Here is a 26853-nt window from a genome sequence, read left to right as displayed (position 1 = left end):
CTAAAGATACAAATCTGCTGGCTGTTTATTGGCTGACTTTTCCAGCAGTAAAGAACCTAAGAGGTGAGAAGCATTTCATACTGCTTCCAGTTTGGGAAGGGTTCCTGTTGTCTTGTTTTCATCATGGAAGGCTAACTTGTCACTGCTTCCTTCAGAATAGCCCTTTGGATGCTGCAGGCCAGACATTATGTGTCCATTGTCTTTTCTTCTTGAGTCCTTTCCAGTTTTCCTTTGAGCTCCGTGCTTTCGATATGGGCTCTCCAGGGTTGATTCTTCAGGGAAGATAACAATTTCAAAGGTCTGACTTGCCCTGAGTGTGGTGTGAAAGTGGTTTTCTTAGACCTTCTTAGTGTAGTACACCAGCAAAATATTGTATTTCTGGGACTCATGGTTAAACAGTAGTGTCTCTGTGTCTTGGTGGTTTCTAAAATATTTTTTACACACATTATATCCATCTGATTGCACAACCCAGGAGGTAGACAGAAATCATTTCCTATTTCGGCAATGCAGAAGATGACAGCAGGTTATGTGACTTGTCCAATGGCATATGGTGAATGCTGGGGGGAGTGAGACCCAGGATTGGGGTCTCCTGGGACCCCGGGACCTCCCACTCACCACCCACATGATCAAACCAGGGTTAGCTCTGTATCCATTGGGGTCTTCTGTATGCAGAGGCAATGGAGTGAAGGCAGGAGTGTAACAGCAGTCTTGCCTTTGGATTTTGGGCTGTGACTTTGGACACAGAATCGTTCTGCTTTCAAATTCCTCATACCCTGAATGAGGGCTGTGATACCAGCCTCGTAATATATTTTAAGAAGGAAATGAGATGATATGTGTGAGGCTCCAGGCACACTGGAAGCATTCAATAAGTGTTGGTTTCAGTCTCTTGCCCTCTTCTTATCTGACACATACTGTAAGAGTAGCTTCTCATTACCTTAAGTATGGTCTTTTTATGCAATAGCTGTGTTATTGGAAAAATAAGTGTACAAATTGAATTCTACTAAATCAGATTGTGTTTTAAATGCATGGGATTTGGCTATTTAAAGGAAACTGGTGTGAATTCTTTTGTAATGGAAATAATCAGTTTCTAATTTATCTGAATAGTAAGTTGAGCTTCTCCTACATCAAATTTTTTTATATGAAACTTGCTTGTATAGGAGAGCTTTCACCCCTCACTGATAGAGAAAAAGTCATTCAAATATTTTTTAAGCAAATTCAGTTGTGTTCAGGGGGCAAAGCCTTACTGTGATGTTTTCGAATAATCTCCTGCTTCCTTATTGTTAAATAATGCAAGCTCAGAAAGGGAAGCTGGTGAGTGCTCCATCACTCATTTCACAGATGAAATGGAAGCACACAGAGGTGAAGTGACATGTTCGGTGTCACCAGCCAGTGACTGTCAGACGAGGATTCAATCCCAGGTCTCGGTTGTCAGGGGAGAGCTCTGCCTGCCATGTCCCTACTCTACCCAACCAAGAATCCACAGCCATGCATCCATGTTGCAGCCTGGGAGATGGTATACATATGATGGATTTTCAAATCACCAAAAAGAGCTGCAAGTGTAGGCAGTTTGGGATGAAACTTCTGCGTTTGCAATTTTATGAGTTGATGACAATATTCAGTTTAACCTTTTTGTGCAAGTGCTGAATGGAATGCAATGTAGGATTGCTGCTTTGGCCTTTTCATGAGAAAAAATTATGGTTCTTGGCTAATGCTATTCCTCAGCAACGAGTTTACCATGTCATACCTATGTTGCACTTGCCATGTGCTGGAGGGAGTTGGGAAGGCAGAGCCCAGCAGAGCCTACAGGTTTTTTTTTCTCTACCCACTGACATCAGGCTAGCCAGGAAACCTGACCTGAAGTAGAGGTGTTTGGACAGAATGCCTGGGATAGTCTCAGCCCTGTGAGAGATTCAGAAACCACCCTCTGGGAAATGGCCCTAGATTGTCTCTTCCTAATGAGTAAGTTATTGTTCTTCAAGCTAACAGTTGAAGTTGCACAGGTTTCTGAGGGGCTCCAGTGGAGAGGCAGGGCCCTCACCCTCACTCGTGCTGCTATAACCTGTCCCTGCGGCAATGGGGTCTGAAGGTTTTGGAGACACTGCTGCTTGCTAGCTCAGGGTGTGGGGGACATCCTTGATCTCTCAGCTTTTCTCATTGATACAAGAGCTAATGATTGGTGTATGAAGATTCGTTGAGATGCTGTGTCAGGTGCTTGAGAAGTTAGATACTCCAGATATGTGTGGGTGCAGAGAAGGTATGTAAAAAATGAAAAGAAGCAGAATTCAGGGCTCTGGCCATGAGAAGCTGTCTTCATTCCGGGCCTTTCTGGAAGCAGCTAGATCACTGTTAGGGAGCCACAGACTCCAGTTCCAGCCATAGGGCCTGCTTCCCTTGGGACACAGGTCTGCCGGACAGTCAGTGGGAGGGCTGATGTCTGACTTGCGATGTATGGGTGGGCAGGGGACAGGGGCACAGGAAGGACTGTGAGGGTTCCTGGTTGAGCACCCCTAACATGGCCAGGCAGTTCCTCCCTTAGGATCCCACCAGTAGTTCAGGGCATCTGCTCCTCTCAGAGGCTGCTTTCAGGAATGAAGATGTCACTTTTTTTTTTTAAAGATTTGTTTATTTATTTAAAAGGCAGAGTTACAGAGAGGCAGAGAGAGAGAGAGAGGTCTTCCATCCACTGGTTCACTCCTCAGATAGCCGCAATGGCCGGAGCTGCGCTGATCAGGAGCCAGGAGCTTCTTCCAGGTCTCCCATGTGGGTGTAGGGGCCCAAGGACTTGGGCCATCTTCTACTGCTTTCCCAGGTCATAGCAGAGAGCTGGAGTGGAAGTGGATGGAGCAGCTGGGACTCAAACTGGTGCCCATATGGGATGCCAGCACTGCAGGCACTTTACCCATTGTGCCACAGTGCTGGCCTCAAGATGGCACTCTTTTAAGAAGTCCTTCAGCACAGGGGTGGATGTGGGGTTCCTACAGAACCCCAGAGGAAGGTCAGTTTGAGAGAAAAGCTATTTTACTTTAAATCAAACACAGAACATGCAGTAGAACTATTTGGATCTATGGCACAGAAAGGTCATTATTTCTTCAAAACTCATTGACTCCAACTAGGATGAGTTTGGATTGAAGCTCATAAAAATTCTAAAAGAGCAAGACTAGGCAATTCAAGGTTCTACTGCAAAACTTATTTTTGTAGCTTTTCCACAAACTTTCATGTGTATTTTTCCTTAGAATTTAAGAGGGAATCTATACCTTCCAGCCATCAAGAGTCTATGATTTTTGTGACAGTGTATCAGATTTTGAAATAACTGCAGTATTTAAATATTTCATAAGTAGCTCTGATTTTATTTTTAAAGTGAGAAAATTCAGTAAAAACCTCAGCAACTGGGCAAATGAGGAAAAACGTGCTCTGCTTCAGTAGAAAGTGAGTTACAGACCAGGTGGGTGATGATAGCTCCTGTTTCTGAGCACTTAACCTGTGCTAGGTACTGTGCTTCCCATGAGTGCTGACTTGCAGGTCCTACCCCTCATTTACAGACAACAAAGTCAAGCATTCGGTTACATGCAACCAGTTCTGTGATGCAGGGGAGGAAATTCAAGCAAACATTCCAGGGAGCTGTCCAATGTAGAATAACCAAAATGAACCCCTTGCTTTCCATTTTAGTGCATTAGTCTACTAAACAAAACAATTCTTGCCTTGCTATTATTCATCACACAACCTTTTCTAAATTAAAGCTCTAGAGAAACCAAATAGTTTTGCAAACACCAATGATTAAAAAAAAACACCCTCAATTTTATTACTGGTAGAACTGTACAACAACTGACATTAGGTTAAAACCACAGGAGTGGGTAAGGGTACTTTCCAGCTACCAGATGGGTGGTTTTATGTTTGTCTAAAACCATTTATCCTCTTGAGCACTTAGAGGGATTGGGAGGTGACTTGATGCAATGAATAAAGACCACTATTTGGAGAACAGTGCTGCCATGGATGTCCCTATAAGTATTTGCTGTCTCTGTATGCATATATGCTATGCTGTGCCAGAAGGGATATGCTGAGGATCAGCACGTGGGCACTATTTAGAATTAATGGGGTTTTACTATCAAGGCAACTGGCCTTCCTTGTGAAACTGTAAAACACAGTTCTACTTCTGTTCCTGGAGTAGGTGGAGTAATTTGTGGTCCATCACTTAAATGTCAAGTTGACTTTCTGAGGGTTTCCTTTTATGGGATGTTCGAGGTCAGGCTGTTGTGGAGTCACAGGTTTTCTGGGTGAAAAGGAGCTGCTAGGAGAATTGACTGTAAGGGGCTATCTGGTAGTGAGAAAACCAGAAAGGCACTGGGTGTTTGGGAGCAGGATAAAGAAACTCCAAGGCTTGAGTGTGCCAGGAGGCAGGGCCCCCTTGTGACAGCACAGAATTCTCAGCAGGGACGGCCATTGGCTGCTGGGCACTCAGAGCGCAGTGCCGTGGACTACTATGAGCTGCGTTTTCTAAACTGAGAGAGACAAGTGCAGCTTTCTCTGAAGGCATTTGGCCATATGTTCACTTGTCCCCTAGGGAAGCACCATCCTTTCTTTTGGGACAAGGAAGGTGGAAAGAAAATTTTACGACCTGGAACTTGAACAAATGAATGGAAAATACAACCAGATGTTGGTTGGCTAGGGTGGAGGGAAATTGTCCAAATTTCAGGCTTCAAACCCATATATAAATAGGTTAGAAATGAGCATTAGATTAACCATCCTGCCAAAGTACATTAGTGCTGTTTCTTCTCTTAATTATATATGCATTTCAAGTGTCGGATTCCCTGTGTTAAGTCAGTTCTCATTTTCAGTGAAATCTCTTCAAAAGTCTTTTGAAAGAATCTCATGGAATCCTTTAAGGACAAAGGCCCTAGAATAAACTTTTTCTGTAGATTTGCCTGGAGACTTTTTTCGCTCTGGGTTATTTCTAAGCTTGATGAAATAACTGTTTTCCCCACTGAGTCAGACAAGGTTAAGCAGCTCTTCAATTGGTCTCCAGCTCTGATTTGCTCCCAGTGACTCTAGGATCAAGGCATGTTTACTTCGGAATTGTAAGCAAACCCTTTGCTCCCACCCAACAAATTACTTGCAGACTCTGACAATAATAATAGGAATATCTGCACACAGAAGCTTCCCTGTGTGTTTCAAGTCTTTGCCTTGTTAGCAGAGAACAATAAGATAATTTATACGGAGTGGCTGACATTCTATGTTAAGTTTTCCTAAGCTACAAAACTTACACAATTTAAGATCTTTGGAGGAACCAATTCCCTCCCTTCCTCCCTCCTTCCTTCCTTTTCACCTTTCTGCCTACTGAAGAATCACTTTTTTCCCACCAGGAAACCTGAGGCACAAAAAGATGTCGTTAATAGATGACTAGTTTGTTGAATAGGTCACAGAAAATAACCTTTCATTATGATTTTGTGGATGAAATTTAAATGCTAAACTCACCTGTAAAAAGTAAGAACATATTTGAAAAGAAATAATGTCATCAGTCACAGGATTCTTACCTTCATGGAAATAGCACTTATTGAAATAAAATGATAAATAAAAATGTTCCCTGGCTCGGGAGAACCTGCCTAGTTTCTGATACTTTTCTGTTTCCTTGCTCTGAAAGCGTCATCAATCTCCTTGTTTGGATGCTGTGTGGCCAGGTGTTCAGAATCACAGGGGGACAGAAAGAATTAGTTTCTTACTGAATAGGGGAAATAATAAGAAAAAAAGAGGTTGGTGTAAACAGGGCTTAAAAATGTCTGTGCTCACTGAACTGAACCCCCTTTTTCTCCCTCCCCCTTACTCCTCAGGAATAATTCTGCTACAGGGCTGACTTCAAGGACATGAATTGTTGACCTCATCCCAACACCAGAACCTCAGATGTTATTCTAATTTTTGCATCATTCCAGGCAAGTTGACTTTATATGGGAATAAAATTGAACCCTAGGGGTCTGATGGAAATTCACTGTGACGCTCAAATCAAGAAAACCTGCTGAACCCCACAGAGCCTTCCCTCCATGGGCCCCGATGGTAGCCTCCAGAAGGTGCAGCCTCAGGCGGTTCCACTTCTTCTCTGGCAAGAATAAACTTTGGGTCTTGGAGCGCAGCACCACCTGTGGAGAAAATGGTATGCGAGGGAAAGCGATCAGCCTCTTGCCCTTGTTTCTTCCTCTTAACGGCCAAGTTCTACTGGATCCTCACAATGATGCAAAGAACTCACAGCCAAGAGTACGCCCATTCCATACGGGTGGATGGGGACATCATCCTGGGGGGTCTCTTCCCTGTCCACGCAAAGGGAGAGAGAGGGGTGCCTTGTGGGGAGTTGAAGAAGGAGAAGGGGATCCACAGACTTGAAGCCATGCTTTATGCAATCGACCAGATTAACAAGGACCCCGATCTCCTCTCCAATATCACTCTGGGTGTCCGGATCCTCGACACGTGCTCCAGGGACACCTATGCTTTAGAGCAGTCGCTAACATTCGTGCAGGCGTTAATAGAGAAAGACGCTTCCGACGTGAAGTGTGCCAATGGGGATCCACCCATTTTCACCAAGCCCGACAAGATTTCTGGAGTCATAGGGGCTGCAGCAAGCTCCGTGTCCATCATGGTCGCTAACATTTTAAGACTTTTTAAGGTAGGTAAAGGTGTCTGACCATTGTTAAAGGACAATGAATTGTGACTCCAGCTGCAGGTGTGAAAAAAACAACTGGAGGTGGGTGAAAATGCTCATAGACCTTCTCTGTCACCAGGTTCCTCACATAGGGCTTCTGTGTCCAGGTTTTTGCCTTTGTTACTTGGATTCCATTATTTGCAATTAATTGGATTCATCAGGACTCTTTTCTTTCCAAAGAGAAAGGTTACGCATTCTGTGACATATTGGGGCCTTGCTACCTCCTTCTGGAGGCTGACTTAAAATCAAAGCTAGCTTTTTTTAAAATGAGGTTAATGAATCCTTAGCACGTTTATCATATAGGACAATTGTATGGTATTTGAGGTACGTATAAGATAATTTACTTGGTGAAACTTCTTTAAGGTGAGAGGCTTTGTTCTGACAAAACAGTATTTATTACTAAGGTGTAGATGGGAGTGACACCCTGGGAGAAAGGGTGGCTGTAAAATTCTCAGGCTTATTCTAACTACAATAGAGCAGAACCTCATTAATTCAGACTGCTCTGTTACAGACTCAGAATAATTAATATAATTCTTAGAGAGTTAGGAGTTCAAATTCAGCAGGAGGAGCCACGACATTTTGATTTAGGTTTGATGTTCTTTTTCAGATCCATTGCGTTTCTGTGTTGAATAAAATTGGCAGTATGGAATAATACATGTAAAAACACTTTGAAGGGCGTAAAGTGCCATAAAAATAAAGTTATTATAAGTCACCATTTTCATTAACTTTCTCATTTTATTTATTAATGCCATCATGTAGTCCTTTCTAATAGACATAATTTTTTTAAATTGAAAATACTTTTCACTTTGATTTCTTACTCCGTGGGACATGACTTTCCCAGCTTAACCTGAATTAATGAGGCTTCATTGTAGATTGTGAAAAATGATTCCTATGCATATTAGATTTAAAAATATTAAAGGAATGTGGAGAAGTTGGATGGATGACAGATAGAGTGACGAAAATGAACAAAGTGATGGAAAACCTCACCCAGAAGATGAAAGGAATTGAATCAAAAGTCTGTAAGGCCTCTTGGAGCCCTGTCTAGTTGGACCCATGTCTCATGCTGGGACCCTCTCTGGAGCAGCCCCTGAGGGGCCTTGCAGGGCTGTGTAGAACTCTGCGTGAGTTCCCTCCATTTAGAGGGCAGAAGGCTGAGCGGCAGTTTAATGGCTATTTGCAGATTGATGAAATTTTCTCAAATAGCAGGATGCTGGGCGGAAGCTCTCTGTGTCTATGGAGTAATGAAGAGAGGCACAAACAAGCTTCAGGGAGCACAGGAGACAACTGAGCAGGGCATTAGAAAGACTCTCCTGGCAAAGGGAAGGAAGGACACAAGGTTCCAATAGGCCACCCGAAATGCGGGAAGTCTCCATCTCGGAGAGCTTCAAGGACAACAAAGCAGGGACTAACAATTTCTCTTGGGATAGCTGACTGCTTGCCTGGAGGAAAGATGCAGAAACAGGCATCCCCCCATAGCCTGAGATGTAGGATTTGTCCTTGCAGCCCCTATTCTGTGCCACGTGGGGTTTGCTCTGGGGCAGTGTCCTGCTCAGTCATTCTCCCAACTCTTCTGTTGCGTGACTTCCCCTGCTCCAAACTCTGCAACTGTGGCCCACAAACACTCCCTTTGGGAGAAGAAGCAAGGCTGCCTGTGGATCTTCTGCCTTCTGTTACCCTCCCTTGACACATTAGCTCTGCTTCCCAGCCATCCCATCACAATTCCAAGGAATCCTGTCTCCCTTCTGTAGTTTGGAGCCCAGGTCCAAAGTAGGCAAGGGTTTGACTATTGGAGAAGAGCCAAGGGGCTTCCTTGTGGTTTTCAGAGCTTATGAATGTTCATTTCCACACAGAATTGGCTTCTTGGTAGGAGGGGGGTGCTAACCATACTGTGTTAGGTGTCAGGTGTATTTAAGCATAAAGAGCTGGTAAAAGGTTCCATCAGGATCCGGTTGTGTCTTTTGCTTCCTTGGGCAACCAAAGTAAACGAGACCACCTGAGGACAAGAGGAGCACCTTATTTTAGCTGAACTGGACCTGGCTTTGCTCTGCTTGGTGCTACCCTCAGTGACTGGCCAATTCTCCTACACTCTTGAGTAATTCTGCAGGGACCCATCTGACCTCTGAGGGAATTGCTATTGACCCTTTGGCCAGAGTCCAGTGCTGTAAGCCAACTCTTGAGACAACTGGCCAGTTGGTGAAGAGCTTGCTCTTGTTAGCTTTGAGGAGTGCAGAGTGGGTCACTTTAACTAGGAAGGGGCTCTAGTTAAGGTAGATGTCATAATGAGCCTGATCCTTGTGTGGAGTAAGCATTTAACAGGTGGGAGCAAATCTGTTCAACCAAATTGCTGGATTGGAAAACTATGTCTTACTGAAAACTCACTCTGCGAGAGGCAGTATATACTCAGTCGTCCTTCTTCCAGCTGAACCAGGGACCACAGAATTAGACAACTGCAACTTCTCCTTGTGGTGCTATTTTATGTTGATGATTTATATGCAACCTCCAACCAGCACTCCGCAGTGATTTTAATTATGAAATAATGATGGTTACTCTTGGGATAGAAAATGGCCCACTTTATGTATGGATGACTTCTGTTTATATCCATGTGCAACTGACATGAAATATTAGCATAGTTATCAAAGGAATGATTAGCAAATTAATACATTGGGAATTGCCATACAGTTCCACTTGAAAAATACTAATTTTCCTAAGCAGAATGCTCTGATTTGAATGAAAGCAAACCTTAGGGCAGTTTTGTGGAGCTTGGGCTGCTCAGAAAGTCTAAAAAGTTGCACAGAGATCAGTGTTTCACCACTTATTTCTGGGTTCCTAGAGTTAAAGAAGTAGAGCATCTTGTTTTGAAAACATCTGAACCATTAACCTTGATCATAAGGGCTACCCTCAAGGTCATCATTCATGAATCTACTCACTGTTCTGCTTGGCAGTAAACACAAATTGGAGTTTTAAGGATGTGGCTGGGACCTGATTAAAATTGAATAAAAAATATTTGGGTCCAAATTGAAAGTAATCTCCAAATGTCCCAGTTCTTGTCTCCAGACAACTTTGGAAAAGTCCTGTCTTTGCCTGCGGGATCTGCCTGAGCTCAACTGGAAAAGAGACAGAGTCCTTCAGGCAAGCCCATCTCTCTCTGTCTTCAGTCTTGTCCCCCTTAGGGCAGCCTCTCCTGTCACCGTATTCCTTCCTGTGTTCTAACCAGAGCCTGACACAGAGGATATGTGCATTTCCAGTCATCCACATGCAGGAGTGTCTGGTTTGAATGAAGAGGATTTTCCACGGGATCACTGATGGTGGAATGAAGTGAATTGTTTTTGTAAAGGAGATTCCAGCGTTAGTAGAGGAGGTTCAGCGAGCCCCCGCGGGGACTGCTTCTCTTGAGACCACGGCCCAGGTGTCTCTAACATCTGACCTAGAGGGAAGCTGTGTCGTCTTTTCTTGGCTTCTCTTCTTATCAGAGCTCAGAAGCAAGGGAAAAAAAATCGGCCCTTTTAAGTTCAGAGGAAAGTTGGACGAAGTGCTGCAGCCAGACACCACCTGGAGACCTGGGAGCAGGAGAGGCTGTTGGCTCAAAGGATCGTGAATGCTCCACCAGCTCAGTTCCAGCTCTGTGGGAGGTGGGCTCCTCTGTTCCCTCCTCATCCGCAGTCAGGTGTGCAGGATTTTCAAGACTCCCTGGAAGGGTTTTCAGGTAGCAGGGCTGTGTGTGTGTGTGTGTGTGTGTGCGCGTGCGCACGCGTGTGTCCTCCTCTGGGAATTATTTGGATTTTTTTTTTTTATTTGAAAGAGTTACACAGAGGAGAGGCAGGGAGGGGGGTCTTCCATCCACTGGTTCACTCCCCAGTTGGCTGCAACGGCTGGAGCTGCACCGATCTGAAATCAGGAGCCAGGAGCTTCTTCCTGGTCTCCCACATGGGTGCAGGGGCCAAAGGCCGTGGGTCATCATCTACTGCTTTCCCAGGCCATAGCCGAGAGCTGGATAGGAAGTGCAGCAGCCAGGTCTTGAACCAGCGCCCATATGGGATGCTGGCACTTCAGGCCAGAGCGTTAACCGGCTACGCCACAGTGCCGGCCCCATCTCTGGGAATTATTTGAATGAAAGGAGTGCCTCATATCTCTCAGGTGTGTTGAGAGTGAAACTAATCTGAGTGCTACAGAATAAGATTTTAATGACCCATATTTTAGAAGTACTGCTATGCCTTAAAACATACACCCACACCCACACCCATGATGTTTTTATGGAAAATACATATTTTGAAAAAATATGCATGAATTTAAAATTTTTTCATGCCAAAAGAAACATCTTTTAATTGTAAAAACTTTTTATAATAAATATTTAAAACTTTTAAAAATATTGACAAATTATTTGAGAGGCAGAGAAACAGATGCAGAGAGAAGGTGCTTCCATGTGCCAGTTGATTCCCCACGTGCCCACCACAGCTGGGGCTGGGCTGGGGCTGGAGCCAGGGGTTGCACTGCAGTCAAGCTAGTCCACATAGCAGCAGGGACCCAATAACTTGAGTCATCCCTGCTGCCTCCCAGGGTCTGCGATGGTAGGAAGCTGGAGTTGGGAGCTGGAGTGAGGAATCAGACTCAGGCGGTCTGATGTGGGACAAGGGCATCTGAACTGCTGGGCTGAACGCCTGCTTGCATCCACTAACTTTTCGAAGTACCTGTCCTCTGGGCTAATGTGGGGCAGAGTGGTCGCTTAGGTGATTGTTGAAGCCCCAACACAAGTTGCTGGCTTTAGATAACAGTAGCACCTGTGAGGATGGTGTGACACGTAATTGCAGAAGAGCACTGTCGAGACTTGCACCCTACGTAAAGGGTAAAGGGCGCTGCAGAGACTCCTGTATTGTGGAGAGCCCAGTGAAAAGAGAGGCTCAGCTCTTAGAGACTGTGTAGTCGAGAAAGAATTAAATGAGAATGAAGGAGCCCACCTGGGAATGTTGACTGGAAGGCCCATGAACTGAATTTGTTTATGTTTCATGAAGAACTCTATTTTTTCTAGTTTTTCCTAATTTTTCTCCATGCTCTCCTTTAAATTAGAGCAAATCTACAACATATGAACCACATTTCTTAGAGCAAAGATTGAAGTTCTAAGTTAAAAGCACCTTGATCTGGAGGTAATTCACATCAAGGTCTACAAAGGTGCTTTGGATTATAAAGGATGGTGTTCCCCCCTCCCCCTCCCCTCCCCCTCCCCTTTTCCCTCCCTCTCCCTCCCTCTCTCCCCCTCTACCTCTCCCCTTCTCCCTCCCTCCCTCCCTGTTTCCCTCCTTCTCTTTGTCCCTCTCTTTCCCTCCCCCCCCCATTTTTCTGGTTAACATTACCTATATTTTTAATTCTCTACTCTTTTTTTTTTTGACAGGCAGAGTGGACAGTGAGAGAGAGACAGAGAGAAAGGTCTTCCTTTTTGCCATTGGTTCACCCTCCAGTGGCCACCGCGGCCGGCGCATTGCGCTGATCCGAAGCCAGGAGCCAGGTGCTTCTCCTGGTCTCCCATGCGGGTGCAGGGCCCAAGCACTTGGGCCATCCTCCACTGCACTCCCTGGCCACAGCAGAGAGCTGGACTGGAAGAGGGGCAACCGGGACAGAATCCGGCACCCTGACTGGGACTAGAACCCGGTGTGCCAGCGCCGCAAGGCAGAGGATTAGCCTATTGATAATTCTCTACTCTTTAAAGACAGGAGATAGTCTATAGTGTATCCTTCCCAAAGAAATCAAATTAGATTTTTCAGTTGAAATCCATTTGTGAGTGGGCTAGATAATTTCTTCCCATGTGGAAGTGTGTTAGTTACAAATGGCTACAATTGATCTTCATGTTAAGTAAATGAAGTACAGAGAAGCATCCCATTTAGTCTATGCCTACCCTGTTGTATTTTCAAAGGGATGTTTTCCTCCAGCAGATTCTACCAATAGCAGCAATCACTTCCACAAAGCCAGGCATCTTCTGAGTTATTTACTGCATCCAATGGGCTTTATTAACTGTAGACTATGAAAAAGTAAATCTACCCATCCAGGCTCATGTACTTAGTTGGACAAATGATTGCAATCAATAAACACAGCAGGAGGTAATAGTTCATATTAAATCTTACTTGATGACAGATAATGGAAAATTGAAAGATTGAAAGACAGGCTCCTTCAGTCACTCCTTTGGTGATGTACAAAGCTCTTATTTAACTTTGGAAAGAGTCTACTGACTTTAGATAGAGATGATGGGGGCTGGCATTGTGGCACAGCAGGTAAAGCTGCTGCCTGCAATGCCAACATCTCATATGGGCGCCGGTTTGAGTCCCAACTGCTCCACTTCCAATCCAGCTCTCTGCTATGGCCTGGGAAAACAGATGGCCCAAGTGCTTGGACCCCTGCACCTGTGGGGGAGACCAGGCAGAAGCTCGTAGCTCCTTGGCTTCAAGTCTGCTCAGCCCTGGCTGTTGTGGCCATTTGGGGAATGAACCAGTGGATGGAAGACCTCTCTCTATGCCTCTGCCTCTCTGTAACTTTGCTTTTCAAATAAATAATTTTTTTAAAGATATAGATCATGGGATCTCTGTCTTATAGTGGCCCAAAGTAGTGGCACTGGATGAGAACAGGTGCTGTCCGTTGCTCACAGCCACAGATATCTATCAAACACATGGACTTGGAAATCTTTGTCCTCTTCTTCCCCTTGGGGTGAAAGTTTGCCTCTACTTCAGGAAGTCCCTAATCCCTTACTTTGACCAGATTGTTTCTTTGTCACATTGAACAGAGATGTGCTTCCTCTTAGCATTTATTCCATTCTTCTGTAGTGTATTTGTCTGCATCCCACACTTGATCGTAAGCACCTGAGGGTAGGCTACATGTGTATCTCATTTGTTGCTGTATTCCTAGCACCTGGCTTGGGCCTGTCGGTGAACCTAACAAATGTTTGTTAAATGAGTGAATGAATGATGGATCATATCTCATTCCCTTATCCCAGTACCAAATATTGGAAATAACATGTGTTGGGCAGTTAGGACAGAAACAGAATTTTGTTTTCCTTTTATACTCTTTTAGAAAAAGGAGCACAAGGAGGGAGAAGGAGAGAAAGAGGGTAACATGGTATATTGTAGGAGTGCCTATTTTTGTGTGCTTTCTCATTTTCCTACAAATTCACATTTTTTAAATTAAAAATTAAATAAGGAAAATACATGAATACATTAACATTTGGAAAGGTTTAAGCAATGAATAAGTAAATAGTATAAGATGGAAAGAATCCGCTTCCCAACATGAATACCTATTAATAAAATCGCACATACACATGTCATTTTCACAGAAGTGTGTGGTATGACTTTATCTTTGATTTAATAATATGTCTGAGAGAGATTTCTATGTTGGTTCATTACTTTGGTTTCAACATAATTTGGCTCTTAAGTTCATGCAGACATTTAAACCCTTTGGGTTGCTGGTCCTAGGAGGGTGGACGCTTGATCCAATCATGAGGTGGTGTGGGCCTCGTGGGCGGGCCTTAGGTAGTGGGGGGCGTGGCCTTGTAAGGACATTCACAGAGGAGGTTGGTTATATAAGCCTGACTAAGGTCCAGCTCCTTCCTCTCTGCTTCCTGGCCTCCCCATGTGATCTTTCCTCTGCACTTTCTCCACCAATATCATCCTCTGGCCTCATCAGATGGCTGAACCAGTGGGCCCGCCTGGTCTTGGATGTGGATCTCCAAAACTGTGAGTCAAAGTAAATTCCCTTCCTTCCGAAGTTGCTTATCTCAAGTATTTGTTACAGTGAGGACAAGCTGGCCAATGCAGATGGACCTCCATAATCCTCAACTCTGGCTGCGTGACACTATTACCTGGACAGCTTTATTTGTTTTTTAAAAAAATGGTTGCCCAAACCCTATCCAAGGCCACCAATACTGTGGTAGATTCCTGCATTGGTATGTTTTAAAAGATCACCAGGTGATTCTGATATTTGTCCAAGACTGAGAGCTGTAAGACTTTATTTTTAAATGGCTGCTTGGCTTCTAAGTATATGGAGAGACCATAATTTATTTGACAAATTCTTGGTAGGCAACTTTGATTTTTTTTTAATCAAGTATCATTTTATAGACACTTGTTAAAAAGTTAGAGCCTTATCCAAACACTAGCGGTTCCAGACTGAATTTTGAAATCATGGAGGACTTTCTTGGGCCAGTGAAGGAGCTCAATTAATGAATTACCAAAAACATATCGATATAAGGCAGGCTGAGGTGACAGGCACACATCAAGGCCATGGGTCTCGTAACATGTAACTTTAAGTTGGCATAGTAGATGTTCAGACTGTTAGAGTACTGTGACTCTTGTTGGAGTAGATTTTAAACATAGTGATTTTAAGTTAAATCTTACTTTCCTTTTTCCTAGCCTCAAATGGTCTGAAATCTCACCGTGAATACTAAAGACATCTTAAGATCTTCCTTAGTGATTAATGCCTGTCTTTTGGGTGTTTTAAATAAGGAAGTTGTTTTAAAAGCAGCAAGGAAGACTTTCCAAGAGAATAGCTGCTATATATTTTTTAAGAAGTTGTCTGAAAACCTTTCTAGAACAAGTCAGAGTAGATGTAAATGCTTAAGTAAATCTGCATAAGGAAAGCCCTGTGTTCTTTCTACTCATTCAACCTGAAGATTGCAGTTTTAAAAATTTCATTTTATCGACCTTATTTTTTGGAGTAGTTTTAAGTTTACAGCAAAACTGAAGATTGATGTGGTTTCATTTGCCTTCAATGTCTTCCTAGACTCTTCTGGAGATGGTTTACTGTTTTTTGAAACCAAAATTTGTGCCTTCCTGGGAAGACTTCAGAGCTGAGAGCTTTCTGTGGCGTCAGTCCAGTGGCTTTCACACCTGAGCAGTGGTCTTGTGGAATCACAATGTCTGAGCCACCTTCGGAGTTTCTGATTCAGGAGGTGCAGGGCGGGGTCTGACAGTTGGCCTTTCTGATAGTTCTCAGGTGATGCTGATGTTGCTGTTTAGCAGACCACACTTGGAGAGCCGCTGCTTCATACAAATTGCTTGCCGGCTGACTTAGCAAGTCAGAGGATGTGAAACAAAAATGGGACTTAACAGTGTTCTGCCTGGCAGCAGCTTTCTTGCTTCTGACTCACACCTGGTTGGATTTCTGCTGGAATTGGTCATAACTGCTGCAGCTGCTGTATGGATCTATATTTTTAATTGTGTGCTCTTTGGGAAGTTGCGTTAGTTATTAAATAATGTGTGGCTCAGGAGTAATGATTGGTGTGATGGTCACTTCAACATGATGCCTAAGCAGGGTCACCCAGATTGCCATTGTTAGTCATTTTTACTGCCTGAGACAGGAGAGCAAACTGATTTAAGAAACTTAGCCTGTAAGATGCACACTCACTAGGAACTGAGAAACAGTAAGAGACGAAGGAGGTGATGATTTGTCTCAGCTCCTAGCAATTTGTCTTCAGAAACCATGACAGCTACCTCCTGGTTTCCATTATGCAATGAGATTGCAAATAGCATTCCACAGCAGCCTTAATCAATAAAGGGTTGCAAGAGGCCTTCTTTCTCTAAAGTAGGAAAGGGGCCTATTTACCCATTTAATTGATAGAACACGTTTTCTGGCAAAAGCAGAGACATCTGTTCTACCTGTAGTTGGACTTTTCCTATCAAAGTACTCTTAACATAAAAATGTACATGGACTCCTTATGCATGGACTGGAAGGGTGCAGGGGTCTGTGTCTGTTTCTAGAATGAGGCCAGTCTCTGCTGCTTTTCTTTATAGGCCCAGCAAGCCAACACCAATGTGTTCTCAATGTTGGTCATTAGTTTCTAAGACTCTCCCTGTGGGCTTAACGTGGCTGGTTTCCTTGTTATAATATATCTCCCTGTACCCCCCAGTGCCACAGGAGACTCCTGGAATGTGTGGATGGCGTTGTATTCTTGTCCTAGTGTCTTACCCTTGCTTCCTTTCACGTGGATTGACAGCGAGCACTAGCTTTGGTTAGTGCTTGTGTTATTTCTTGCACTTTGACTCTAAGTATCTACATTGGAGCAAATCTGTTCACTAGAGTTCTATGCCTTTATTTTGTTTATAGCACAAATGCCATATAATACTTATGTAAATATGTTAGATATACATTTGTGGCTTATACATATTTGCATCATGGACTGTCTCTTCAAGTTATACATTATGATAAATTTATCTGTTGGTGCTGATGTTCTTCCACGGTATAAAACAGATTGATATAATACATGGAATAGGTCAGACTTGGCTGCATGGACTCAAATTCTGATATAATGCTTAATAACTATTGAGACAGTCACTCTAAATCCTATCTTTATCTGTAAAATAGAAAACAATACTGTTCCTTTGGAAAGCTTGTAATGCTAAAGACAGTATATGCAAACTCCCCCCTATAGAGTAGGTACCTTAAATATTTGTTAGATGATAATGAGGAAGAGACTTGTCCAGCAGTAGGAGTCACTTTGAGTTGTATTTTCAGCTTCTTAGCCATTCGTACTGGCTTGCCCTGTTCTGTGAGCGATAATTGTTTCTTGGCCAGTGATTTTTGTCATTGGTGTCAATGACAAAATGGAGGGTTCAGTTAGGCTCTGGCATAGGGCCAGGCTTTCTGGTTTTTCTTTTATTTATTTTTATTTTATTTTTTGACAGGCAGAGTGGACAGAGAGAGAGAAAGGTCTTCCTTTACCGTTGGTTCACCCTCCAATGGCTGCTGCGGCTGGCGCGCTGTGGCCGGCGCACCGCACTGATCCGAAGGCAGGAGCCAGGTGTACTTATCCTGGTCTCCCATGGGGTGTAGGGCCCAAGTACTTGGGCCATCCTCCACTGCACTCCCTGGCCACAGCAGAGAGCTGGCCTGGAAGAGGGGCAACTGGGACAGAATCTGGTGCCCCGACCGGGACTAGAACCCGGTGTGCCAGCGCCGCAAGGCAGAGGATTAGCCTAGTGAGCCGCGGCGCCGACCCCTGGTTTTTCTTGAAGGCCACGTTTGAGACTAGATCCTCATCAGCCTCATTTCCAGCTGACTGAGCAAAGTATGAGCGGTATACTGTCCTTTCCAAATCCATGCCTTAGGTGTCAAGAGTCAGCTTTGCTTAAAACCAAGGCAAAGATTGGGTGACTTAAAGATGAGCCATGTTAAATTTTAATAGTTTCAGTATTTCCCCAAAAAAGTGCCTTTAGTATTCAGTTTTGGAAAAGCAAAAACAAACCCCTCAAACCAGTGCTGGCTTGTTTTGGCTGTGTCCCAGGACCCCAGGCTTGATGGTAGAGTTACGGTTGAAGGTGAGCAGCTGACCGGCCTTGAAGGGTGGATGGCAGCCATTAAGCCAGTTCTGTGGTTTGGAATTACCTTTCTTTGCCATGTTTGGTGCAGTGACTCAGAGAAACCCACTCGGGAAAAACACCATTACTGTTGAGGGAAGAAACTGCCCCCCTACCTCAAATCCCAGGCTGGTCTATAGAACACTAATTATAAGCTTTTGATATACATGTCAGAAAATAACTTGGAAGTACGTGCTCCAGAAATCACATCCATCTTAGGACAAACACAAAAACAGTGGAACTGAATGTATTAAGTGTTGAGGCACATTCTGACCTGTATTACACCTGTTTAAAAGCGATTAGTTCAGGGGTGGTGCAGCCAATTAAACTGCAGCCTGCAGTGCCAGCATTCCATATAGTTGCCATTTTGTGTCCCAGCTGCTCCACTTCCAATACAGCCCCCTGCTAATATGCCAGGTGTGTGGGCCCCTCGCATCTGTGAGACCCGGATGAAGCTCCTGGCTTTGATCTGACCCAGCCCTGGTTGTTAGGGTCATTTGGGGAGTGAACCAGCAGTTGAAAGACTAACTCACATTCTTTCGCGCGCTTTCGCACTCTACCTCTCAAATAAATCTTTTGTAAAAGTGAATAATTCAGTCAAACACACCAGTTTTGCTCTAGTAAACTCTAATCACATGTGGATTATTTACTGAAATGTGAAAGGACTTCACAGGAAAGAGACATTTATATTTTCACAATGCAGACTTCTGTGGTGTAGTTAGGAAGGACCTGTGTGAGACAATCCTTGGAGAGGACTGGGGGATGTGCTAAGTAGTGCTTGTTATAGCTCTTTAAACTCAGTAAGTGATAAGTCTGTCTTTTTTGTTTTTCCACCAAAAGAAGTAGGATAGGGGAAGAGTTGTCAATATTTTACTCACCTGTTCTTATTTAACTTAATGGTGAAACAGGTAAGCAGGCAATATTCAATTACCAACAGGTATCTATGTAGTATTCCATAATGTTTGTATTATGAAAGATACATGCAGATAATATGAAAGAGGTAGAAGATTGAAGCTTTCATCTTGCCTAGGATCTCGTTGAAGTCATAACACCTAAAAAGAACTATGATCACTGTAAAATGATGCAAAAAGGATTAAAGGGGGTTCTGGGGCTCAGTGGAAAGGCGTATTTTTTCTGAAGAAGCTGTAGTTATTGGCCAAGGTGTTACGGTTAACTTGGGCTGCTGTAACGGAACACCACACTCTGGATGGCACGAACAGCAAACACTGATTTCTCACAGTTCTGGAGGCTAGAAGGCTGAGGTCAGAGTCCTGGCATGACCAAGTTCTTGAAGGTCCTCTTCCTGGTTTGCAGATGGCTGTCGTGTGTGTGTGTGTGTGTGTGTGTGTGTTTTTAGATTTATTATTTGAAAGTCAGAGTTACATACAGAGAGAAGGAGAGGCAGAGAGAGGTCGGTTTTCTATCTACTGCGACTCCCCAAATGGCCGCAATGGCTGAAGCTGCACTGATTCCAAGCTAGGAGCCATGAGCTTCTTCCTGGTCTCCCACATGGGTGCAGGGGCTCAAGGCCTTGGGTCATCATCTACTGCTTTCTCAGGCCACAGCAGAGAGTGGGATTGGAAGTGGAACAGCTGGGACATGAACCGGCCCCTTTATGGGATGCCAGCACTGCAGACGGCGGCTTTACCCGCTACACCACAGCACCTATCTGTTGTGTCCTCGTATAGAGGCAAGAGAGTCAGAAAGCTCTTGCCTGTCTCTGTAAAAGGGCATGAAGCCATTCTTGAAGGCTCCATCATTTAGGAGGGCTGCACCCTCATGAGGTAATCACCTCCCAAAGGCCCCAACTCCTAAGACCACCGCTTTGGGGTTAGAAATTCAACATGCGTGAATTTTGGGCAGACACAAGTAAATGCATATCACACGGCTTCTGTGCATTGATGTGGGGTTGGGCTGGTCTTGGAGGTGTGAGTAGGGGGAGCTAAACTGAGGGGCCAGAAGAAGAGGCAGGATCTTCCAAGCATGGGGGCCCCATGAACTTTGACCTTGTTGCCAGATGATGCTAAGCTGTATAGTGGTGTAAGCAAGTGGAAGCCCCTTTTCTCCCTCTTAGTATATCCCTGGGAGGCAAAACTTGAGAGGGTTGCTTCATGAGTTTCCTAGGAGAACTCAAAATGAGCAAGATGTGAGCGCTATACCTCTGGCTTTCAGTGGACATCAGCCTAAGCCAGTGGACATGGAGCATCCAGAGGGCAGACTCTGAGATGCAGGAATAGGTAGAGAGGGTGAGTTGCTGTGGCGTTTAAGGTAGCAGCTCCCTAACAAAGGAAGCCCTCTGTCCTTTCCTCTTTGGAAATCTATGTAACCTAAAATCAGAAGTCGTGCTTTTTTTTTTTCCATTTGCCATGTGGGTATCTTGAGTGTTGATACTACCTTTGTTAAATTCAGATCTATGGTTAATTGCCGAGAGAAACTGCATGCATTACCATTGCCTTATTTCCAATGAGGAAAGTCTGTCTTTGAGGGGCTCACATTCCTTGGTTCTATCTTCTTGACTCTTAGTAAAGGGGAGGAATGCTATCTGCACTGTTGGTCAAGGTGGTCACAGATGACAGCAACATAGAAACTTGGAGAAATGACAATATGCTAACTGGAGAGGGCTTTGAGCAATTTGGAAATGAGTGCTGTATTAAATGCGGCATAAATGATTATCTTTCTGAATGCTGCAGCACTTTAACATGTAATTTCTACACTCGTAACCCCACCTATTTAAATGGAAGCTCCGCGTGAGATGTTTTGTCTTTGAAACCACCGGAATGGAATTTTAAGCCCTTGGATTTTTTTTCCCCTTTTGCCTGAGGAAAGAAGATACTAGAAATTCCATTTTTTAAAAAATTTGAATTCCTTTATTTCATTTATATTCATGCAGCTCAAGCATCTAGTAAGTTTGGCCGGTATTTGAATTAATATTTACAGGTAAAACCTTGCTGAAAATAAAATAGATTAAGTGGAGAATATTTTTCCCACAGCTTCCTTCTCTAACGAAAATGAAATAATGCAGCCTCCCTCCTCCTCTGAATGTCCCCATCTGTCAGCTCCATGCTTGTAGGAGCCCACATTGTCTTGGGTGTTTAGGGCCAAAGGTCTTTATATGAAGCAGGATATATTTTACACAAGCTGGGAGAATTGAGAGTTTAAGATTTATATGTATATTTACTCTTAAATATTCCTCTGAATTATAGGGAACTAAAATGAAAACTCATATTTTTGGACAGTAATTACAACTAAAATTCAATGTCTACTGATCAGTATCATGCATAGCATGCAATAAATATTTTAAGATACTAAATCATCTAAAATACCGTAGAGTGGTATAGGATTGATGAATAAATATTATTCTAACATCTCAGTTTAAAAATATCACGATATTTAAACTAATAGCATTAATATTTCATTCCAGTCAAGTGGTCCGAGTTTAGATTTTGAATTAAAATAAGTATAAGACCTATAAATAATGTTTATCCTATCTTCATGATGAAAATTATCCCAGAAGAATCTATGCCTGTGTAGAAAAGGTTCTCATGAAGGAAATGTACGTAGTTTTACTCTGTAGCTAGTTTTTAACAACTCAGAATTGAGTTTGGTAGTGGAGTCTCATGGTTTTCAAATACGATGGGTCATACCCTTTGTGATGCATGGACGTTAGCACACTTTAAGGATGTCTTAGGAAGTTTGACATGAAATTGTTAGTGTCTTCCCTAGTTCCCCTAATACTTGAGATCATGGAATCTTGGAGTGAGAAGGAGTTTTTTGAGATCTTCAGTTGCATCCCCTTCCATCCAAGGTGAATCTACCTATCAAGACTGTTGGTAGGTAGTAATTCAGGGTCATCCTTTGTTCCTTCTGTGTTGAATACTTGAGGGGTCTTCAAAAAGTTCATGGAAATATCTATCATGAAAAAACTGCATGGATTTCAAAATTCTTTATACCAAAATAAACTTTTAACTCCATTTCCCACAAACTTTTTGGAATTCTCTCGTATCTCTATGCCCCTCATCTTTTATGGGATAGTCCTTCAGATGTTTGAAGACCCCCGTTCCTGAGCCTGGAATTCTCCTGGCTAAGCATTCTTGGTTCACTTGCTCCTTCTTTTTTTTTTTTTTGACAGGCAGAGTAGATAGAAAGGTCTTCCTTTTGCCGGTGGTTCACCATCCAATGGCTAGCGCGCTGCGGCCAGTGCACCGCGCTGATCCGAAGGCAGGAGCCAGGTGCTTATCCTGGTCTCCCATGGGGCGCAGGGCCCAAGCACTTGGGCCATCCTCCACTGCCTTCCTGGGCCACAGTGGAGAGCTGGCCTGGAAGAGGGGCAACCGGGACAGAATCCGGCACCCTGACCGGGACTAGAACCCGGTGTGCTGGCGCTGCTAGGTGGAGGATTAGCCTATTGAGCCACGGCGCTGGCCTCACTTGCTCCTAATAAGAGAGCAGAAGCTAAAGTTGATTGGCAGCTTCTCACCCACCAGGCACTGTGATGAACACATTACATGCCTGCGCTTACTTGGTCTTTGCCACTGTTCTCTCAGAGAAGGAAAGAACACCATCTAGAAAACTGTGAACCTGTATTCAAACCTAGACCAGATGGTCTCAAAGATTTGCTCTTTCAACCATGCTTTCTGTGTTTCAGATACTAAGCTTTCAAATTTCCTGTATGGTATCCTTTCTCTGAACACACTTCGGCTTTTAGTTTAACCATATTCTAAGTCCATCTTCCCTTGCCATTCTGAAAACTGTCTTAGAGCAGGAATGGTGATCCCTCGGCACAGAGAACTTCTGCAAGCATTGTATTCTCAGTTTAGTGGTGGCCAGAGTGACAAATGGGCTGGTCAGCCTATCCTTGATGGGCAGTGGCCACGACACAGGAATGACGACTGACTGCTCATGACCCTGTGTTCCTTCCCTGCTGCTGGCGTAGCCACACGGCTCCCAGGAAAACGCTGGGAAACTTGTGTTCCCTTAGTAGCATTGATGTGAACTTCCTATTGTTCCAGATGTTTTCTGAGGAGGATTGTGGATGGGGAGAGTTGTTATTACAGATGGTTGAGCAGTTTATATATCAGGAGGTTTTCCACGGAAGTACTAATGGACCCCAAATTCTCTTGTGAAGTCTGTGACAGGATGTTGTGCAATTATCTGGGCTCTGGCTAACACTTTGGGAAAACATCAGAATAAATACATGTGGTTTGTGCCTACTCCTTTCCCAATTGAAAATACAACTGGTTGACAGCATTTCCTCCACATGTGGGATCAAGTTCCAGATCAAATGGAGAGATGATAAAATGAGCATATTTGTATGAAGCTTCCTTCATTTGCTTCTCATGTCCATGAGGAGTCCAATCTAGAATGATGGGGTGTGTCTATCAGAACCAGGGTTGGTGCATTGTTAATGTCAGGAAAGCAGATAATTTGATTTATGTTGGTAGGGAACAATCAGTTCTCACTCTGTCTCCACCTTGGCAGAGGCAGATAATTGTTTGTTTTTTTTTTTGAATTTATTAAAATATCAGATACTCAGGGTCTCAGCAGATGCATAGTCACTACAACACAATTCTTATCAAGATAAATTTTTTTAAATATTTATTTGAAAGTCAGTTTTAGAGACAGGGAGAGACAGAGACAGGGAGAGAGACCTTCCATCTGCTGGTTCATTCTCCAGATGGCTACAGTGGATGGGACTCGGCCAGGCCAAAACCAGGAATTGGGAGCTTCTTCCAGGTCTTCTATGTGGGTACAGGGGCCCAAACACCTGGACCATTTTCTGCTTCTTTTCCCAGGCCATTAGCAGGGAGCTGAATCAGAAGTGGAGCAGTTGGGATGCAAACTGGTGCCTACATGGGATACTAGTGTTGCAGAGTGGCTTTTACCTGTTATGCCACAGCATGGCTTCAGGAAATTTTCTAGCCATATTTTGGGGGTGGACCTGGCGGGCAGCTTACCTGTCCCTGTGGAGTCCTAGCCCCAGAGCCTCTTGGTGGTGCCACTATGCACTGTACTGCTGGTGTCCTTCTAGGTGAGCTGTAATAAGTTGGGTTATACATTTTACATTGAGAACACTTTTGATCTTTTTAGAGTTCCTCTAGGTTTTCCTATTAGGTAAAGCAGCTTTATATACTTTTTGTTTCCATGGTAATGGATTCCAGGACTACTTGAGAAAACCACTGGCTTCATATGCCTGCAGAAAGCTGGAACATTCTGGACTAGCACAATAACAGCCCACCTGTAAGGAGCACAGGCCTGAGGAAAACACTTGAGAACCGTGATGGTGGAGTGACGTGAGCATATTTTTTGCACTGCAACCAGCGGGATTTGGGAAGCGAGTCCTGCATTGCAAGTGAATGGCTTGGGAGCATTAGCATGAGATTTAGTGTTTGCTAATCAGCTCAGGGCAGAGAGCAGAATTAACTTGAGGTGTTAATTTCAAATTGAAGTATGTAAGAAACCATGGTGCCCCATTTCTGGATTGTCTTCATCTTCCTGAGCTTTTGCAAGTGTCAGCTGTACTCTGGGGGCATCCGTGGGGGCAGGGGAAGCTTCCTTGGAGCTGTTTTCCTGTTGGTAAATGGAAAATTGTTTTCATTTATTTTTTAAGGAATACAAATTTCATAAGTACAACTTGAGGAATATAGTTATTCTTCCCACCATACCCGCACTCCCACCCGCACTCCCACCCGCACTCCTCCTCCTCCCTCTCCCCTTGCCAGTCCCATTCTCCATTAAGATTCATTTTCTTTGTTTTACAGTGAGTTTGATCACAACGGGTTGGGTCGTGGTGAAGATCTTTTCTGGTCATGTCTATTAGGAGTTCTATGTGCTTCCTATACTTGGATGTCCCTTTCTTTCCCCAAATTAGGGAAGTTTTTTTGTGTTATTTCACTAAAAAGGCCTTCTAATCCTTTCTCTTTCCATGCCTGTAGGAACTCTTAGAATCCATACGGTGGGTCATTTGATAGTATCCTGTAGATTCCCAACAGTGCTTTTAGTTTTCTAATTTCCTTTTCTTGTCTTTGGTTTGTATAATTTCCTGTGCTTTGTCGTCTAAGCTGCTTAGTCTTTGTTCTGCTTCACTGATTCTATTGGTAAGGCTCTCCACTGCATTTCCTATTCGTTCTATTGAATTCTTCATTTCATTTTGACTTCTTAAAAAATCTCAATTTCATGGGAGAAAATCTTTCATGTCCTGTACAGATTTCAGTAGTTCATGCATTTGCTTTACTTGTATGTTATCTTTTTCTTTTAAAAGATTTTATTTGAAAGGCAGAGTTACAGAGAGGCAGAAAGAGGTCTTCAATCCACTGGTTCATTCCCCAGTTGGCTACAAAGGCTGAAGCTGTGCTGATCCGAAGGTAGGAGCCGGGAGTTGGCCGGTGCCGTGGCTCAATAGGCTAATCCTCCACCTAGCGGTGCCAGCACACCGGGTTCTAGTCCTGGTTGGGGCGCCAGATTCTGTCCCGGTTGCCCCTCTTCCAGGCCAGCTCTCTGCTGTGGCCAGGGAGTGCAGTGGAGGATGGCCCAAGTGCTTGGGCCCTGCACCCCATGGGAGACAGGATAAGTACCTGGCTCCTGCCATCAGATCAACGCGGTGCGCCATTGGAGGGTGAACCAATGGCAAAAAGGAAGACCTTTCTCTGGGTGCAGGGGCCCAAGCGCTTGGGCCATCTTCTACTGCTTCTACTTCTACTTGGGCCATAGCGGAGAGCTGGGTAAGAAGTGGAGCAGCTAGGACTCAAACTGGCGCTCATATGGGATGCCAGCATTGTAGGCAGTGGCTTTACCTGCTATGCCACAGCTCTGGCCCCTGTATATAATCTTATGATCAGTTTTTTGAATTCCATTTCTTGCATTTCTTCCATCTCATCTCACAATCTAGTATTGAAGTGTTGTATTCTCTTGGGTGTCATGTTGTCTTATTCTTGTTTCTTAAATTGGTGCATTTGTTCGTTATTTGTGGAGATACTTGTTTTTTTCTTCCTGTACCAGTTTTTATCTTTGTACTATTCCTCTTAGGTAAGTGGAGTGTCTGCTTTCAGTGAACATCTAGAGGCTTGCAGTGGTGTGGCTAGGTAGCTCTGTTCATTTCTCAAGGGTGAAGGGCATGTCTAAGGTGTCACACCCAGATTTAACATGCCAAACCTTTTTTTTTTTTTATCAGAAGGGAAGTTTATTCTCAGCTGAGCTCCTCAAAGGACACTAGTGCCTGAATGGGTATATTACTCGTCTGCTCTGCCCATGGACTACACAAAGGATCTGTGCAGTTGTCAGTGTAAGCTCAGATTCCCCAGCCATGTCCCTCACAGGTAACTAGGAAGCCCTGAGCCTATGGAATCTACACTGAGATTGCTCAAAGTCCCAGCCACACCGTGAGTCCTCCCACACAGCCTTAGTTTTTTTTTCTTTTTTCACAGTCCCAACACAAACCTCCCACATCCCGAGCTCCCAGGCCCCTGTTAGGAGTCCCTACTTGTCTGGTTGCTAGGCCGTGGACATGAGCTGGTGCAGCTGTTAACATATGTCCAAAATGGTGCCCGCTCTATCAGCGTGTAACAGGACACTGTGTAAAGTGATTGGGGAGAGAGAAACATCTCTTTTTTTTTTTATCCCCTCTAGTTTGGCAAGTACACTATCCCCTATGGGGCTCCAAGCTGGGTTCCCTCCAGGCTCTTCCTGCAGCTTTATTGCCAGTGGCTTGGACTGCTATGGTCTGGTTTCACCTCACTTTCCAATGCTGGTGCGTGGGCTCTTGGCTGCTGGAGTCATGAATTGTGGGCATCTACACCCTCCACGTAGGTCCACCATGTCCCTCTTATTTGGGTAGAGTTTCCTCTGCCATTT

General features: G+C 44.0%; 1 protein-coding gene across 8 annotated transcripts in view; it reads left to right on the top strand.

Moving 5' to 3' along the window:
- Positions 1-26853, top strand: part of GRM8 (glutamate metabotropic receptor 8) — a 911553-nt gene that overhangs the window by 3894 nt on the left and 880806 nt on the right. For 7 of the 8 annotated variants that reach the window (XM_008258244.5, XM_008258240.5, XM_051849757.3 and 4 more), the window contains exon 2: positions 5823-6646. In XM_008258244.5, coding sequence (XP_008256466.1) covers positions 6137-6646 — 510 coding nt within the window. In that variant the 5' untranslated portion in view covers positions 5823-6136. Of the gene's footprint in view, positions 1-5822; positions 6647-14182; positions 14392-26853 lie in introns of those variants that run through there. The other variant, XM_089328534.1, reaches the window with a different exon arrangement.

This window comes from Oryctolagus cuniculus, chromosome 3 (assembly GCF_051225735.1).
Source record: "Oryctolagus cuniculus isolate XC-2025 breed Fujian yellow rabbit chromosome 3, ASM5122573v1, whole genome shotgun sequence".
Lineage (NCBI taxonomy): Eukaryota > Metazoa > Chordata > Mammalia > Lagomorpha > Leporidae > Oryctolagus > Oryctolagus cuniculus.
Note: the sequence above shows the minus strand (reverse complement) of the source record. Positions and strands in the feature narration are given on the sequence as shown.